At 43.6% G+C, this 19,797-nt stretch overlaps 1 protein-coding gene across 5 annotated transcripts in view; it reads left to right on the forward strand.

Moving 5' to 3' along the window:
• Positions 1–19,797, forward strand: part of EML6 (EMAP like 6) — a 262,319-nt gene that overhangs the window by 41,331 nt on the left and 201,191 nt on the right. For all 5 annotated transcript variants that reach the window (XM_073628575.1, XM_073628576.1, XM_073628577.1 and 2 more), the window contains exons 2-4: positions 646–805; positions 12,401–12,499; positions 15,969–16,037. In XM_073628575.1, the coding sequence (XP_073484676.1) occupies positions 646–805; positions 12,401–12,499; positions 15,969–16,037 (328 nt within the window). The remainder of the gene's footprint in view (positions 1–645; positions 806–12,400; positions 12,500–15,968; positions 16,038–19,797) is intronic.

The raw sequence follows: 19,797 nt of genomic DNA on the forward strand, positions 1-19,797 counted from the left end.
TTATCAAGCTCTTCCCATGAGGCAGCTCACTGCTTGCTTGAGGTCTGAGGGCTCTTGAAAGCTGTACTGAGGCAGCTCGTTGTGATGTTTTTGTGAAGCTAAGTACAGCCCCTGCTGGTCCCTCCCACTAGCCATTATTTACCTGCATTTCATAGAGGAGCACAGAGACCTAGTGATCATGTTGTTAAACCTAAAATAAGGTATGTAAAAGAAATGGAAAGAATTTTTTAAAAAAGATGTCATTAGCATGGAGGTGGGGAGGGTGGGGGGCAGGGAAGGTTAAATAAAAAGCAAATTAAACTTCAGCTTTAAAGGACTCTAATATGGCGTCTTCCATGTTTTTAAGAAGCTCATCCAGTCCACCTCACTTCTCCAGTTTTCTCCTAAAAAAGGCCATGCTCAGGTATCAGCAGTATTTCTGTCTCACCTTCTATATTCATTCCATAAGGTGCAGCACATAAAGGTCATACACTCTACATGCTGCTTCATGAATGGTCCCTTTTCACCCTTGGTCTATCTGTATTGATACATGCCCTTCTGTAATTACTTATAAATGCCCTTCTGTGATTACTTATAAATGTCCATTGATAGTTTTGTAATAATTGATATTTATTGTTTTGTTTTTTTTTGTTTTTGTCTCTGCAGCCTTGCATTACATCCAGACAGAACTCTTGTCGCAACAGGGCAGGTTGGGAAGGATCCGTACATCTGTATCTGGGATTCCTACACAGTACAGACCATCTCCATCCTGAAAGATGTGCACACGCATGGAGTGGCCGGCCTGGCATTCGATTCGGATGGACAGGTTTGTCTTTTTCTCTATCTGTACCCACAGGCTCTGGATGCAGACATCCCAGCATTACTATACACTGATACTGATGGCATACCTGGGGCCGTGCTTCCCCCTGTCTGCTTCCTGTGCTCTATATATTTCACATTTAAAGCTGCACTTCACTCTCAGTCAACACTGACTATTTTTAATCTTGGGCCCCTTTCACACTAGCTGACCCAGGGCCATCTTTAAGTCAGGGCAAAAGGGGCAGCTGCCCTGGGCCCTGTCATTGTTGTGGGGCCCAAAGTAGCTACCTCATACTTGCCAACTATCCCAGTTTAAATTCCCTTGTCCCTTTGAAGTTTTAGTCCCTTGCTGTGTCCTGATATCTCAGTGTGAAGTGCTGCTACTAATGCTGCCCAGCTCTGCCCTATTGTGTACAGATGACTCACCTGCAGACCCTGTGTTTACATGTAAATACCATGCATTCATATGTAAATAGCAGCAGCATTCATATGTAAATAGCTGCACCCGGCTGCATAGAAATGTAAATAAAGGCGGCATTCATATGTATATCATGCCCCCCGCAGTGAGGAGATGATGTGCTGAAACCTCTAGCAACCAATCAGTGACCAATATTACTGTACAGTAATCTCTAGCAACCAATCAACAAGCAGAAATCATGTGCTGTAACATCTAGGATCTAATCAGTAAGCAGTAATGTGTGCTGCAACCACTAGCAACCAGTCAGTAAGCGGTAATGATACACTGTAACCTTTGGCAACCAATCGCAATCGCTGCCTGATCTGATACAGTAAACTGATTTTAAGCCTAGCTGCTATTTATTGTATGTCTCAGAGCAGGTGGAGAGCGAAATTGCATGGAGGGGGGGCCCAAGAAAACATTTGCCCAGGATCCAATCAATATTAAAGACGGCCCTGAGCTGACCGATCAGGTCCGCCTGTCAATTTTGCAGACATACCCGATCAGACCAACCATTTTCCTCTTTGGAGCCGTGGGTGTAAACAGATAAGCGTCCGTTTACCCCCGCGGACATCCAGTCTTCTTACATCCAACTGCCCATAGAGGAGAGCAGGCTATGTCTGTGTCCGATCTGCATAAGCGGAGGAGACACGGACCAGCCATCCGCCTGCTCTGTGGGGATCAGTGGACAGATTCCCTGCTGAGCAAGGGGACTGCCAGCAGAGTCGAGCCCACCCTGTGTTGAAGGGGCCTTATATTAATAGTGTTAGTCACCGTTTTTGTTCTCAGAGAATAGGTGCAGGAACTGCACCCTTCTGAGTCACTTCTTATCTCCGCCCCCCTACCCACCTCTGAGCACCGTTGCTTGGTTTTTATCCCCTACCCACTCTCAGTACTGCACATTTTAGAGAGTACAGAGCCAAGTATAATTGATAAATGAAATTTGTTAGTGATAGCAAGAAAAGTAGTAAAATAGATTCCCCACAGCCAGCAGCAGTAGACCCCCCCAGCAACAATAGATCCACTTAGAAACAATAGACCCCCCTAGCAACAGTGGACCCCCACAACAAAATACCCCCCAGCAGCAACAACAGAGTTCCCAGCAGCCAGCATCAATAGACTATCCAGCAGCCAGCAACAATAGATCCCCTCCATCAATAGTAGATCTCTTCCAGCAATAATTGACCCACCAGCAACAATAGACCCTCCAGCCCACCCCAGCACCCCTTGCCATTACATACATTCAGTGTTGGAGGTGCCGGAACTGTGTTCCCGCTGAAAAAAATGCCCTGGTGTTAGTAAATAGGAAGGTATATTATATTTACTTGTTTTAAACTTGATTGGACACAGCGGGACCTGACGACCGTTCGGGACACAAGCAGAGTGGCGGTCTGCTTATGTAAACAGATGCCGTTCTGTCAGTAGGGAAGGTATTGGTCCTGTGTTTCTGCAAAGCAGGAACACTGATCTCTGCCTTCCCATAGTACAAGGACCTCCCACACAGTAACCAAGCACAGACTAGGCATAGATTTAACCCTCAGATCACCCCTGATGTTAAACCTTTCCCAGCCAGTGTCATTAGTACAGTGACATTGCATATTTTTAGCACTGATCACTGTATGTATGTAGGGTCACTGGTCCCCAAAAGTGTCAGTGTCCAATTTGTCTGCCGCAATGTCGCAGTCCCGCTATATGTCGCTGATCGCCACTATTACTAGTAAAATTAATTTAAAATAATTCCATAAATATATCCCATAGTTTGTAGACGCTTTTACTTTTGCGCAAACCAATCAATATACGCTTATTGGGATTTTTTTTTACCAAAAACATGTAGCAGAATACATATTGGCCTAAGTTGATGAAGAAATTACACGTTTTTTTTTTTATTGGATATGTTTTATAGCAGAAAGTAAAAAAATGTTTTTTCTTTTTAAAATTGTCGGTCTTTTTTTGTTTATAGCTCAAAAAATCAAAAAAGCAGAGGTGATCAAATACCACCAAAAGAAAGTTCTATTTGTGGGAAAAAAAGGACATAAATTGTATTTGGATACAGCATCGCACGACCGCGCATTAGTCAGTTAAACTAACGCAGTGCCATATCGCAAAAAAATGGCATGCTCGTGAAGGGGGGTAAATCTTCTGGAGCTGAAGTGGTTAAAAAGCGTTTTTCTGGGGGGTTTGTGGTGCTCAGATGCAGTGTAGTTCCGCTTTAAAAAGATGCGTAGCGTTGTGCTCAGATGCAGTGTAGTTCCTCTTTATGATAAACGTAAAAGCACAGAAAATCAAGTATTATTTATGCTTATTTGCAGTGTTTTCTTCTTTCCATAAAAAAATTTTTTTTCTTTACATGCAGTGTGACTTTGAACTTGCTAGAAAATGTAAGTGCTCCCAGCAAGAGCCAATTCCTCAGCACAGCCCCATCCCGCCTGCCACGTCATGGTCCTTCCTCTTCTGGGAGTGTCTAAGTACTGTCTGCGCTGGCCTAGCTCTCCTGCTCCTCCCCTCTCTACATAACCTGTTTTATGTACAGTAGTTCCCAGGGAAGGAGTAAAGGGGAATACTATAGCATGTCACTTAAGTGACAGCTTTGTGTCTGCTGGACGTGCTGATATTACATCCAAGATGGCAATGCCCAGAAGCAGTCTCGGCAGTGGCGGCCCGTCCATAGGGGGCGCCCGGGCGCCGCCCCCCCCCCCCCCCTCCTGTAGACACCAAAAAAAAATTTTTTAAAACCACCTCTTTAAGAAAAAAAAGTACTTTAACTGAGTGCACTGTGTTCAGGCGCCGGACACAGTGCACTATGGGAAGCGCCACGTCAATGCAATCACGAGATTGCAGACGTGGCGCTTCATTTGCGGGCTTTTAACCACCTTGCGGCGCAATACAAAGCACCGAGTAGCTTCCGCCCGTAGAATCACTATGGGTGGGAGCATTGTTGTTTAAATCTAGAGGTTACTTCCGGGTTTTCGTGGAACAGACGAAAACCGGAAATGTCGGCGGCGGCTCCGTTCTTCGACCCGAGCAGAGCTGCTGGAAGGTAGGAAGGAAGAGACTGAGAACGTGCCACGTGAGGGATTCAGTTCAAAGGCAATCACAGATCACTCAGGGGAGTCGGGACTAATAAAGAGACCACTACCCCAGGATTTTTTATATCTATATGCAAATGTGGGAGCCTCTCTTTTTTAATGTTGTGCTTATAGTGTGCTGCAGACAGTAATGCTATTTCACACCTCCTCAGACATATCCGATTTCTGGCAATAACTGGAGCAGCTTCCGCTGATCTGCATAGATTTTTTTTTAACATCATATGAAGGCTCTCTGGCTGTTATCAGGAGCACATGTAACATCAGAGACAGGGAAGGGGTGCTGCAGCTTCAGGCTGGAATTGCATAGGCTCTGAATGCCGGTTCTCACCAGCGCGATTCCAGTGCCGGGTCTCGCATCGCATAGAACTCGCAGGCAGTTCACACTGCCCTATACAATCCACTGCAGGTGTCAATAGAAAGTTAATGACACCCCCAGATTCGCAGTGCGAACTGTGAATTTGTACAGGAATCGGATCGCATGGGTATGAACATCCATGCGATTCGATTCTGGTGCGGACAAAGAAAAGGGTCCTGCACAATTTTGCTAACTGTGTACAGCTGTAAACAGTGTAACAGTGTAATTTTTCAGTTGGTTTACGCCGATCTGTGAGGCCGTGCTATATATATACCATGATCTGCGAGGCTGTGCTGTATACCATGATCTGCGAGGCTGTGCTGTATACCATGATCTGCGAGGCTGAGCTATATACTCTGTCCTGTGATGCTGAGATATATAATCTGTCCTGTGATGCTGGGACTGTATACTCTGTCCTGTAATCTGAGCTGTTTACTCCTGACACTATGGGTGGAAGCAAGTGGAATACAGGGGACAGAATGGGTGGATTCTTTAAGGGGTATGGTTTATGAGAAGTGGGAGGAGTCAAAAACGATGGGCGGGTACTGGCGACCCTCCATCCAAAAACTTCACCAGCCGCCACTAAGTCTCGGGGCCTTTGGTTATCACTTAAGAGAGGCTTTTACAGGTAAATAACATGCATAGAATCATAAATGTGCGCAGCCTAATGCATTAGGGTGTGCACCTTTAAGCTCAAACACACATGCATGTGTATGTATCTACATATATATGACTCCGGCACTTTGATCTTCCTGCTGGTACAGTGAAAGAGAAAAGGATAAACACTTCTCTTATGGCAGAGCCGGTAAGAGGGAGATCTTTCCCATGTTCCTGTTGCTACACAAAACGATAATATTAATGCGCATGGGGGGATTAGGGTGTGCCTGGGCACACCCGGCACACCCTGTGCGCACGCCTATGCATAGAATATAGTGACGTGGAAGGTCACGCTAGAATTACTCTATGAACATTAAACATGTATCACATGTATCTTGATAAATTCATAGCACCCTGTTTGACATCTGTCAGCACTTCAGTTGTCTTTCAATAAGTATTGGAAACTGCCATCCATTTTGCAGCAACACCATGCAACTCATGGGGGTTGATTTACTAAAACTGGAGAGTGCAAAATCTGGTGCAGCTCTGCATAGAAATCAATCAGCTTCCAGGTTTTAATGCCAAAGCTTAATTGAACAAGCTGAAGATAAAAGCTGATTGGCTACTAAGCACAGCTGCACCTGATTTTGCACTCTTCAGTTTTAGTAAATCAACCCCACGGTGTTGCTCAGCCACCCTACATCTTTTACAGCATCAGGGCACAGAGGAAGCGTTTTTGAATTTTCAATTACAAGGCATAGATAGCATGGATAGGTGAGTGACACCACAATTTGCATGGTGTCACTGGTAAATGGCTGTCAGTTTCCAATGCTGATTGCTGAACAACCACAGATAGAGTTCATACATGGTGTTATGCATTTATGAATGAACATGTCAACTATTGGTAACGCTGCTCTCCCTCCCTCCCACTGGGAAATGTGTTAGACGGCCTCATCCAGTGCTCCTCTGCTGACCATGCCCATGACGTGTTTTGCCCCACCCATTGGGGCTTAGTCATATAGGGTGTGGTCAGTGGAGGAGTGCTGGCTGAGACCGTCTAACACGTTTCTCAGGGGTCGGGAAGGGGATCGGCGCTACCAATATTTGCCATGGCTGGACTTGATATTCAAATGCCGGCCCCCCTACACCTGAGACTGAGGGGGAAACACTGTACACTGCTGCTTGGAGCGGTGCTGCAAAGTCTTTTCGTTTTATGATACATGTGTTATATGACTGTTTAATGTCCATAGAGTAGTTCTAGGGTGAACTTCCACTTTAAATGTGCATATAATCATATGGGGAGGTTGTTGTTGAAATGAATGGTCTGGTAGCAAGGTCTCTTTAAATGAATGCTTTTTGTACATAAGGCCAGGCCATACACGGTTCACATCTCGGCCGGTTCAGCAGGAGCTGGCCTAGATTCAAACTGTTAATGGGCAAGCCGAATGTACAAATTTGATCAATCAACTTGGGTAAACCCAGCCTACTGGATTCTCTTGCGATTATCGGTAGCGGCTGCTATAGTCGCTAGTGATAATCACTGTCTTTGCCTGGCGGGGCGTGGCTTCCCTCGATCACCCCTGCCAAGAGAAGACAGTGGCCCGGCAGGAAGGATTACCCTGTTAGTACTGTCTGTGTTGATGGGGGAATCAAGCTAATTTCTATCTTGCAATCCATGGTTGCAGGAAAGAAATTTGCTCGGTGTATGGCCGGCTTGAGACTTCCTTTGGAAGCTTGTGTGTAAGAGACCCCCAACTGGAACCCAAGTAATTGTATTTGGTACGCAGTTTATCTCACCTAATATTTAAAAGAATGGACACAAAGGACAGACTAAACATACATAGAAATGACGTTTGTCTGCTCATGCCTAGTGCCCAGTAAAGTTCCTGCTGGCTATTTTAATGAAAGAAGAATATTATCTTGCATCTCGGGGTCTGGCATTCCCGTTACTGGTACAATTGATTTCCCAGTAAAGTTAGGCAATCAAATAAATGGACTGTTAAAGTGATTCTAAACACACGCTGTATAATTTACATTTGTTTCTTCTATTTCTGTATGTGGATGATGGCATTGTAATTATTGTAATTAAAAAAACATCTAGGTTAAAGAAAGTATATGGGGTTTTCGTGGTATGGGAATCCGCTTCATCAGGGTTTATCCGTTTTGTAACTCACTATATATAAATAAAGGATATATACATAAGTCAGTATAAACGTACTTTACAGTGAGATAATTTATCCTGTCCACTAAACCTATGGAGCAATGATGACAAACAGAGAAAAGCAAACTGGGAAAAGGAAAAAAAAAGGGAGGGGGAGGTAGAGCATGGGGATGATACCTACCTTATTCCATCTGATGGTTGAGGAGTAGAGGGAGACATAGAGTCAATGTGACTTTTAATCTCCCTCTAGTCCCCAACCATCAGATGGAATAAGGTAGGTATCGACCCCATGCTCTACCTCCCCCTCCCTCCTTTTTTTTTTCTTTCTCTGTTTGCTTTTCTCTGTTTGTCATCATTGCTCCATTTGTTTAGTGGACAGGATAAATTATCTCACTGTAAAGTACATTTATACTGACATATGTATATATGCTTTATTTATTTAGAGTGAGGAGTTACAAAACGAATAAACCCTGATGAAGCAAATTCTCTTACCGCGAAACATGTTGGAAATCTTGATGCAACACCATACTCTATGTACTGTATATACTTTTAACTGTACATGGTTGGGAAGGTATTGTGTTTTGTATAAACCCCCTTATGTCTTTTATGCACATATGTGAATAATAATTTTGTTCTATATATTCAACTAATAAAATTGTTTTGATACTATATCTTCTGATAAGTCTGAGCTGTACCATTTAATTATTATTTTTTGTCAATAAAATGGTGTGGATTGATTTCTGCCAGTCACAGGCTGTGTCACGCTCCTCCAACCTGTCTTAGAATAAGAGAGAGGTGAAACCTCCATCAATCAAGATGAATTTCCCGCCCTCATTGTGTCGCGTTGTTTAGAGGACCTGGAGGAGGAGGGAAGGAGGGGGCTGTCCTGTGTATATGCCCACGTGTGACTCTATAGGCAATTAACAGGCGGTAAGGAGGCGATATGTTGCCACTTCCCTACCTGTTTTAACCACAAAAATGCCACGCTACCACACCTCAACCATGTGCATTGAGCGCAGTTGTAGGATGGTTGCCCCGTTTACTTAAATGGGTCGTGTTCGATGGGCAGTATTGCCTGCCGAAAGGAACAGGAGGTATCATTCTTGCCACGGCCACGGCATTTGTACACCTTGCTCGCCATTTAAAGATGCCGATGAATAGAAGCTGCACATCAATATCTACTTCTACACTTTTTTGCCGCTATCAGCGATACAACTGCATCCATGACATCTCCACCCAGGGACCGCCCCTGCTTAACGCATTTCACATTTATTGGCTTGATCGCAAGGAGTGAGAGGCGCAGGTCTGGAGCGCTGCTGTGAATTTGTGATGTTTACTCCCCCAGCAGATGCCTTTGCAGCTAAAGGGGGAGAGGTTGGTGGGGAGGGGGTGTTAAAAACGCAGCTCAACCACGTGGTTTCACTAAGGTTTTGTTCGGTCATATTTAAGTGGAAATTGAGCATCTTTTGTAGTATGAAGTCAAAGTATATAGCCGGTAGAGTTTATTGATAAAGGGGGAGTACAGATATACAGCGGCTTACGCATTTTAGCTCAGGGTAGATTCGATTTAAATCAAGTCGCTTTAAAATCACTAGTAAAAAGGCTTGATTTAAATCATAATTTTTAAAGAGCAACTGTCATCCCTGTTCCGCAGTGGCTCCTCCTCTGACCCTCCACTCCAAAGACATGCTGGTAGGTTAATTGGCTTCTGTCCAAAATTGGCCCTAGTATATGAATGGGGACCTTGGATTGAGGTTAGGGACCGATGTGAGTGTGCGATGTACAGGGTTAGGGACAATTGTAGTCACTCACTCAGGTTGAACTGGATGGACTGGTGTCTTTATTAAACCTTACTAACTATGTAACTATGTAACTATGACCCGTTGTTGACTCATCGACAGTCCCATTCACTTTAATGGGACGGCTGGTGATGCGGCAGTGACACAACCAGATGAGGGACGTGGCCTCAGCAGGTGAGTGGATGCCGCTAACAGGCGCTGCCATGATGGATCTGAAATGACAGGTTCTCTTTAAATGGTAGGGACTCATTCTTGCTGATAGTTAGAATCTTTAATATTTGCAAACAAAATGAAGGTTTCCCATTTAGAATAAGCCTTCAGGTTCGTAAATATTCCCAAACTGGGTCTCTTTTATGGCCTGCTGCCATTTTGGTCCTCAAGGGAGGAATAAAGCACTTCAAGCTATGTGAAGAAAGATCACAAGGTTTAAAAGCTGCTTAGAAGGTTTCACTTTCATTGTAACTGCTTGCCCTTCCTCCTCATACTTAGAGCATGGTACAGATGCATTTCTCTTCAAACAATCATACAGTTTATAGTGTACATAGATTAGCAAAGCAATGAGATAAAGGAATATTCCTGAACTTTGTTTTAGCTCATGGTTCCTGTGAAATTGTGTGAATGCATCAATGCAGTGCATGTTAGCTTGCAGAGTTGGATTCATTGAATGAGTTTACTAAAAATTTAAATATTGCAGAATATACACCCTAATGCTACATAACTAAGCTCCATTTCGTGCTGAATAAACTAAATTATTATTGTATCTTAAAGTGGATGTAAACCCACCACTCACCTAGTATAAACTAATAGCACACTATTAATGTGTGTATATACATGCAAGCCTTCTGCATGTATCCCTACCTTGCAAATGTCACCCCCTTTAGCATTAGGAGCCCTTGCAAAACTCTGGAATCAGTGGGTAGGTCTCTTTGCCGGAGCTCGGTGGGCGGAGTCGTGATGTCATAGGACTCCCCGCCTACCTCTACACTCTCCCAGTCCTGAGATTTGAGTAACATCCAGTCAAAACTCAGGAAAGGCACCACATGACTTCAGCATGCCCAATCATGCTGAGGTGTGGAGCAGCCAATCCTGGAAGAGCTAGAGAAGAAAGGGGGGGGGGGATGTGAAGCTGGAATCTGCTGTCATGCCATTCATGATCAGATGTCAGTCAACACTAAAGAAATGACTGCACTCCAAGATCCATCAAAATTCGTATTTAATGAACGAACATCCCAAGTGTTACAAACCGTTCAAATGGTACCAAGTGGCGACACAAACTTATCTGTGTGTCCTTTTTTATCTATTAAATTCCAGGTTTAGATTTTTACTCCAAAAGCATTTTATTAAAATAACATTAATAAAAATCAAAAAAATCTGATTTAAATTTAAAAAAATCAGATTTTTTTTTAAATAATTGATTTTTATCTACCTTGTTTCAGCTACAAAGCCTTAATTGGCTTCTGTGTTGTTTCATTTCATTGTTGGCATTTGTGCTAACTAATGTTGGGTATACAGGCATTCCATATAGGAAATGTTTCCATGAAAAAATCGTATCCTTCAGAAATCAAGAGCACTGAGCAATCCTTTCAATCGATGAATGGTCATTGATCCTTCCTTGCAGAAAATTCAAACCTGATTTCAATCCTCCTTGTCCCTCTCCGCCTCGCAGAATGCCGGTACAGCATTGAAGGCTCCTGTCAGCCATTTGGGCAATCAACCAAGATAAAAGGTGACAGCACACAGCCAAAGATCCGTATCAAAAGTTTATTGGTGTAAAAAGCATGTGAATCTAAATCTCACAAAGATGCCACTCAACCCTGAGCTCTTAATTACCCATGCCGGTCGAAATGCGTTCGTTCTTTATCATATTTTGATGCACTTGATTTTGATACAGAAAATAATTTAGTGCAAAGCTTTCTTGTTTTAGGCTTTGTTCACATGTGCAGCTTTGGGGAGGTAAAACTAGGAGTTTGAGCTGCAGTTTTACCATCCCCCTGAACAGGAACATAAAGGCGCTCATGCCTGTACACATGCCACAGCCACAATGCTGTGCTTCATGGCCGCTGCAAAACATAAACAGCATGCCGCTTTTGGTGGGCGGTGTCACCAACAAACACCACTAATGCAGTTCTATGGGGCTGCCCTGCCACCGTGTGCAATGCTCACGATTGTAGCATGGTAGTACAGCAATTATAAGGTTAAATCAGGTGGTGAGGAGGCAATATATATCACCCCTCCTCTCATCAAGATTAGGATATAATCACAGATGACACATCTAGGAAGCATATGGAAAACAAGGAAGATTCTCCACAGTGTAAAACCACAAACTTTTATTAATGTAAAAAACAAAATAACCCATCTGTTGTCACATTCAATAGTGCTATGCCTTGCACCAAGGAAAAATCTATAATAAAGAAACCCTGCGCTTATCCCACCACCTCTCAAAAAATGAAAATAATAATTAATAAACCAATTATTGATTGGAAAGATGAAAATGGCTGCAACCCGAATCCAAAAACAAGGCTCAATATAAAATAAAAAAGACTGGGGCACGCTTCTAAAATACCAATAGGTGTGAACACAATTCTTCAACAGTGTATCCAAATCAGATATAGAAACAAATAATTCAATAGAATAAAATTTAATCCAGAAACAAAAACAATATTTGCTACACACTTTAAAGTCTTTGCTACAAAAGTCCATGGAATATGTGACAGTTCAGAATATACTTGGTGATAGCCAAACCCAAAAGGTTAAAGCGGAGTTCCACCCAAAAATGGAACGTCCGCTTTTCCGGTCCCCCCCCTCCGGTGTCACATTTGGCACCTTTCAGAGGGGAGGAGGGAGCAGATACCTGTCTAATACAGGTATTTTGCTCCCACTTCCGGGCATAGATACCCGAGCCACCCGCGAGTATCTACGCCACTTCTGGCGCCTTCTCCGCCCCCTCCCCCCCTGCTGTCTTCTGGGAGACACACAGGTACCAGAAGACAGCAGGGACCAGTGGGATAGTGCAGCGCGATTTGCTCAGGAAGTGAAGCCGCAAGGATGTGGATGGATCAGTATAGGCATCCTCTAAAATGATTGATATACATTGATGTGTTCCCAAATGAAGCTAACTAGACTTTTTCTTTCTTTTGTTTCATATAGCGCCTCGCCTCTGTTGGACTGGATGCCAAAAACACTGTCTGCATTTGGGATTGGCAGAAAGGCAAAATTCTGGCTACAGCAACTGGCCATTCAGACAGGGTACTATGAAGCTCTTACACCCCGTGTTCTAATCCGTGTCTTATATGTTGTGTGTGATGTTATGTCTGTGTATTACTGTGATGATAACATGTACTGTGGATGAGTGTTCTGTTAAGAGGCAGAGAGATAAAATCAGCCAGAGGAGAGAGGACACATAATTACCCTGCATTTTCACTATGAATATAACAATTCACATACTTCCTTTAGCTTTTGTACAGAGACTTCCATGTGAAGAGGTACTCGATGCCAAACGTGATGATGAGTGCCACTTCCAGCACAGCTGGTCCCGCCAGCCTATTGAATTTATGTGCTCTGCTGTATTATGTACGGCTAATAATGGCTCAGCAATCACTATACTCATCGCTTGAATACCAGCCTTTAATACCCCTTCATTACCAGGCCGTTTTTTGGTTTCAGTGCTGTGATAGTTTGGCTAGAGAGGGGGGAGGTACAACGGCGCATACAGACCATACACAGAGGGATAAGGAGGTAAAGGGGATAATGTACAGGTCACAAACAGCAGGAGGATGGAGATGAAAGGGTTAATGTGTAGAAATAAAAGATAAGAGGTGAAGGGTTAACATGCTGGTCACATACAGAAAAAAGCCTGAAAAAAAGAAAAGGAGTGCAGTCACCATATCTAAGCACTGGTATGCTGCAATATGTTACATTTTTTTTCTTCTTGGGTTTAGATACACTTCAATGCTAATAATTACCTTATCATTCAAGGCTTGGCAAAAAGGAAAATCTTACATCTTCCATGCATTATTCTAGACCAGTTAGCCTGGTACATACCTACAGGGGCTGATTGAAACAAGTGCTTCTAAAGTATGGAGATCAGTATTGTAGGAGAGGAGGGGGGATGAAAACTTTAAAAAGAGATGTGTACAATGATTCAGGAGTTAATAAATGAGTCATTCATTCATTTGTACCTGTTACCTCCCCTATGAGCAATCACGGTAATACTAAGGTGCAGAGCCGCTCAGATTGGCTCTGTACATGGTGTCAGAGCCAATCTGAGTGGCTCTGTACCAAGCAAAATGGTGCTTTATCCTGTGCCCTTTATTTATGGCACTGAGTAAATAACCATCCACCAATCCGACGTTTATTGATGTACTGCAGTAAAAAAAGCAATAAAAGTGTATGAAAACACTATCAATGGACTTCCTAGTTTTGCTACCTTTTAATCTATTATTAAAATTGTTTTGATTAAAGTGGTTGTAAACCTCTGAAATTCAAAAATTTGCAAAGCACATCCTTCTATAGTGTGTACTTGGCTCAATCCAAAGCACATAGAGTGATTTCCGCTGTCTGCTTCTTCTGCTATTTGCCTGAGTCACTTTTGTCTTCAGCAATTATTGGAGATGGAGGAGGGGCCTCCAGCACACAGCAGGTGATTGACAGCTTTAGCTGTTCATGTTTCCCCATGGGGGGGGAGCGCAGCGCTGGTCTATTCCCTCCATTTAGGTCTCAGATTCCATTCAGTTCTGTGCTCTATGCTGTGCAGTGTGTGACATAAGATCCCCTCCTGCTTCTGAGACAGGAGGTTAGTCTCCCAGCCAGAGGCCTGATCCTGACTCTTCTTCTCCTGTATTTACCTGCGGAGTGCTCACAAATGTCTGTATGTGTTTCACTGCTGGAAAAAAAAATGCATCTTCTACTCTTTTTTTATGTTTCTTTATAATAACCCAGATATAGGATGTATAGGGGAAGATTTACTAAACCTGGAGCATTCAGAATCTGGTGCAGCTGTGCATGGTAGCCAATCAGCTTCTAACTTCAGCTTGTTCAATTAAGCTTTGAAATGAAAACCTGGAAGCTGGTTTCTATGCAGAGCTGCACAAGATTTTGCCCTCTCCATTTTTAGTAAATCCACTCCATACTGTACATTTGAGTATAATCCTGTGTGTGATGTATTTGTATCTTTCACTGCAGGTGCATGCATTCACTTAGGAGAATATGTCAGCTAGCTAGTCAGTAGATAGGCCCCTATCCACACCTTGGTTTACGCTATGAACCACGTAAATCGCACAGAAACCGCACCGCATTCCTGTGCAATTCACATGCGATTTAGTGTTGTGTGATTTGAGCCTATTCATTTTTAATGGGCTCAAATTGCACCCCATTCCACCGAAGACGTGCATGCACCTTTCTTGGAACCGCACCGCAAACGGATCACATGGTTGTTTTGTACCATGTGATCTGGTGTAGGCAAACGCGACCAGTGTTTGGGGTGTTGTTAACTTTGTATTGACACCCGCAGCAGATCACAGGGGCAATGCAATCGGAATGCGGTGCAGGAAACACGCACGGATTGCTGTGTTTCCCACACCGCATTAGTGTGAACCTAGGCTGAAGCGCAGAAAGTTTTACCATGAAGACTTTCTTTGTATTCAATGGTGCTTGTTCATACCTGAGCATCATGCTGCTATGGAACATCACAGACCATCTTCAGACTTGTCCAGGGCAGCCAAAAAATGTCTGTGTGCAATACCCACTTGCAGACCGTATATATATATATATATATATATATATATATATATATATATATATACGTTGTGGTTTGCAAGTGGTTTACCGGGGTTGTGGCTGAAGCTATGAGCTATAACCCTGGTATTTTTTACTTTCAGCCGGCTGCTAGATTTCTCATGAAAGTGGTCCGAGTGGCTCATTAGCCTCTGAATCGTTTCAGGTCGCTGGTGTTTGCCGGGCAGGTAAAAATGGTGAGCCCGAGAAACACCAGCGACCTGAAACGATTCAGCGGCTAATGAGCTGCTCGGACCACTTTCATGAGAAATCCAGCCACCAGCGGAAAACAATCCAACGGTGCGGCCGGCTGGTCATGGAGGCGAACAGAGACCAGATCTTCTCCGATCGCATCTATGGCCTTGGAGGACCGGAGTGAAGTCATGACGTCACTTCCGGTCTAGGGTGGCTGTAAACAATTTTTTTTTTCTTTTAAAGCAAATGATCAAAAAAAATGTTTTTTTTTCTTTATTTGATCTTTTAAAGGTATATGAAAGATCTGGGGTCTTTTTGACCCCAGATCTCTCCATAAATAGGACCTGCCATCCTTATTTCTATTACAAGGGATGTATACAGTGATTAAAAAAATAATTAAAGTGACAGTGTAAAAATGAAAAAAGAAAAGAAAAATGTAAAGCGCCCCATCCCTCCGTGCTTGTGCGCAGAAGCGAAAGCATGCGTTAGTCACGCACGCATATGTAAACGGTACTCATACCACACATGTGAGGTATCGCTGTGACTGTTACAGCGAGAGAAATAATTCTAGCATTAGACCTCCTCTGTAACTGCAAACAGGTAACCTGTAAAAAAAATGTAAACTTGTAATTAAAAAGTGCCAGAAAAGGCCTGGTCTTTAAGTGTATACACACACACCACTATATATAACAATATAAGTGTTTATATTTCACAGTTCCTTGTTTTTTGTTTTATTATTTTTTGACAGATATTTGATATTTCCTGGGATCCATATCAGCCCAACAGATTGGTCAGCTGTGGGGTAAAACACATAAAGGTAAGTTTTATAAGGTTGGTTTTTTTTTGGTTTTGTTTCCTGAGATTATTTGCAAATAATATTTCCTTTTTTAACGTATTTTGAAGGTTTAAAAACAAATTAATTCCTTTGGTTGAGATGTAAGGTGTATATATAACTTCAAAGAACACATTGCACAGTGTTAAATATGAAGAAGGTTTTTTTTCTTTTTTAGCATTTAGCAGCATTTTTATATAGGAACAGTGGCCCAGTGCTGACTGTCATACTCGGCATGTTAAATTTGCGGCAGCATGTGTACAGTCCCTTCCAACTGCATGTTATGTTTTAGGTGGGCAGTCAGAGGGTGGTGGTAAAACCATGGCTCAACTGCCAGTTTTTACTACGCACTGGCCGCCATGTGATATAGGCCCAAATCTTGGCTATACAGTGCTTGAATCATAACCTGGTACACCTGACAAAATTCAAGCTGTGGTCTGCCGGGACAAGGGGTGGACGGGAGGGGCACTGTGGTATTATGTGAGGTGGGGGGAGCGCCAAAAGGAGCTTGGGGGGGAGGAGGATTTCTGTTGAAAGGCAGAATTTTGTTGAGGGGAAATTTGGGTGGGGGGGGGGTGCTAAAAGTGGTGATTAAGCCTGGCTTCACACAGACATCGCATGTGATTCGCACCCGCACTGTGGTGCCGATCGCATGCGATGTCTGTGCAATGCGAGTTCGGCCATACAGTTGTATGGCTGAACTCACTTTGGATTTGCAGGAAAATAGTGCAGGGACTTTTTTTTCCTGCACTGGAATTGGATCGTATGGGTGTTCTCACTTATGCGATCTGATTCTTGTGTGAGTTCACAGTTCTAGAGGTGTCATTAACATTGTATTGATACCGCAGCGGTTTGCAAAGGGCAGTGTGAAACTGCCTATGGGTGAGATGCGATGCGGGAACCGGCGCTGTAATCGCGCTGGTTCCCGCATCGCTACAGAGTGAACCTGGGTTTAGGGGGATTTGTGTTGGGAGAGAGGATGAGGGCAATAAGATTTGTGTTAGGAGGATAATTTGTGCTGGGAGGGGGATTTAAAGTGGGAAGGGGGAATGTGTACTAAGAGGGGTAATTTTAGGGGTAGAAGATTTGTGCTGGGAGGGATGATTTCTTTTTTTTTGGGGGGGGGGGGGGGCATGAATTATGCTGAGAGGGGGGATTTCAGCAGGGGGGTGGATTTGTACTGGTAGAAGGGGGGGGGATTTATACTTACGGGGTAAGTATGCAGATTAGTGCACAGTATTTTTTTTGCTGACAGATAATGCTCATACATCTTGGGGGGGGGGGGGGGTGTTTTGCTGATACATAATGCTTCTGCATCTTGTGGGGGGGTGGAGTTTGGCATGTTCACTTTGGGCTCTAACTGACCTTGTCCCAGCACTGCCTGCACCACCTGGCTCAACAAAGCTGAGCTGGGTGGGAATTTGTCAGCTGATCAGTGACTGCATCCAATCAGTTGCTGACACTGTTCAGGTATTTAGGCAGATGGGGGTGTCAGGGTTGAGATGTCAGATATCTGAGACTGAACGCAGCCGACTGCTTCTGATCGCTTAACCCGGCCATTCCAGCAGCAAGAATCTGTTCATTCCTGCCGCAGGAATCCTGCAGCTGCAGCTAAAGGGCCGTGGGACAGAGGCCCAAGGCTGTCCATACATGGATTCAAAATTCAGCCAGTTCAGCGGCCAAATTTCAATCCATGTATAGGCACCCTGGTTGTACAAAAGACAATCTAACGGTTAACTTCTGTACAACCAGCCTGTCTGGTTCTTCGTGATCGATCAGTGCTGCCAGTTATAGCCAGCAGCGCTAATCATTGTATTCTGATGTTTGGGAAGGCTCCCCGTCAGAACACAAAAACTCAGCGGGAGTGATTCCCCCATCCAACCTGCTGGTTGAACAAAAATAAAATGATGAATATATGGGCTGCCAAGGACTGGCTGTGTACTGATATCTTAGTAATATTAGGACCATCCTTTTGTCTTTTGATTTTTAGGATTAAATTGTGCATTTGTAAAGACATTATTTTCTTAAATATGTTAGGCAAGGAAATCAAGACAATATACACTCACCGATCACTTTATTAGGTACACCTGTTCAATTGCTTAATAACCCAAATTGGTAATCAGCCAATCACATGGCAGCAACTCAATGCATTTAGGCATCTAGACGTGGTGAAGAGGACTTGCTGAAGTTAAAACTGAGCATCAGAATGGGGAAGAATAGGGATTTAAGTGACTTTGAATGCGGCATGGTTGTTGGTGTCAGACGACGCAAAACAATCTCCTGTGCTCAGGTGCTAAGTCCATATGTAAGTGGTGTAGCCAACCCTTTGGATAAAATATGGAAAGTCAATGGCCTTGCTGCCCTCCTCAGAACAATGGATATCCTTAGAGCTGAAACATATAGAAAAACAGGGAGGGCACACCGACCTTGCACATTACCAAAAATACATTTTATTTAAATAAAAACAAGAGTCATACTCATAAACAAATGTTAAAAAGAAGGCTTAACATTGCTCCAAGAATTCAGAACTGTGTCCTCAAGACACCTGCAACCTGGACCGGGTAGTAGGAGGAACCAGATGGTATCGCAAACGGCTTATGCGTTACGAGGGAGTACCCTCTTCATTAAAACCTCAGCGAGGCTCTGATAAAGAGGGTACTCCCTCGTAACGTGTAAGCTGTTTGCGATACCATCTGGTTCCTCCTACTACCCGGTCCAGGTTGCAGGTGTCTTGAGGACACAGTTCTGAATTCTTGGAGCAATGTTAAGCCTTCTTTTTAACATTTGTTTATGAGTATGACTCTTGTTTTTATTTAAATAATTTTTGATAATGTGCAAGGTCAGTGCGCCCTCCCTGTTTTTCTATATGTTGGTGTCAGACGGGCTGGTCTGAGTATTTCTGAGATTTTCACACACAACCATCTCTCGGGTTTACAGAGAATGGTCTGAAAAAAAGAAAATATCCAGTGAGCGGCTGTTGTGTGGAGGAAATTGCCTTGCTGATTTTAGATGAAAATGGGCAGACTGGTTCCAGATGATAGAAAGCCAACAGTAACTCGAATAACCACTCGTTACAACCAAGGTATGCAGAATACCATCTCTGAACACACAACACATCAAACCTTGAAGCAGATGGGCTACAGCAGCAGAAGACCACACCGGGTGCCACTCCTGTCACCTAAGAACAGGAAACTGAGGCTACAATTCACACAGGATCACCAAAATTGGACAATAGAAGATTGGAAAAACGTTGCCTGGTCTGATGAGTCTCGATTTCAGATGGTCGGATCAGAATTTGGCCCAAAAAACATGAAAGCATGGATCCATCCTGTCTTGTATCACCGGTTCAGGCTGGTGGTGGTGGTGTAATGGTGGGGGGGATATTTTCTTGGCACACTTTGGGCCCCTTAGTACCAACTAAACATCGTTCAAACACCACGGCCTACCTGACCATGTCCATCCCTTTATGACTACAGTGTCCCCATCTTCTGATGGCTCCTTCCAGCAGGATAATGCTCCATGTCACAAAGCTCCAATCATCTCACCACTGGACAATGAGGTCCCTGTCCTCCAATGGCCTCCACAGTCACCATATCTCATCCAATAGAGCACCTTTGGGATGTGGTAGAACGGGAGATTGGCATCATGGATGTGCAGCCGACAAATTTGTAGCAACTGCGTGATGTTATCATGTCACTATGGAGCAAAATCTCTGAGGAATGTTTCCAACACCTTGTTGTATCTA

The sequence above is a fragment of the Aquarana catesbeiana genome, linkage group LG04 (genome assembly GCF_042186555.1).
Source record: "Aquarana catesbeiana isolate 2022-GZ linkage group LG04, ASM4218655v1, whole genome shotgun sequence".
NCBI classification, from domain to species: Eukaryota; Metazoa; Chordata; class Amphibia; order Anura; family Ranidae; genus Aquarana; species Aquarana catesbeiana.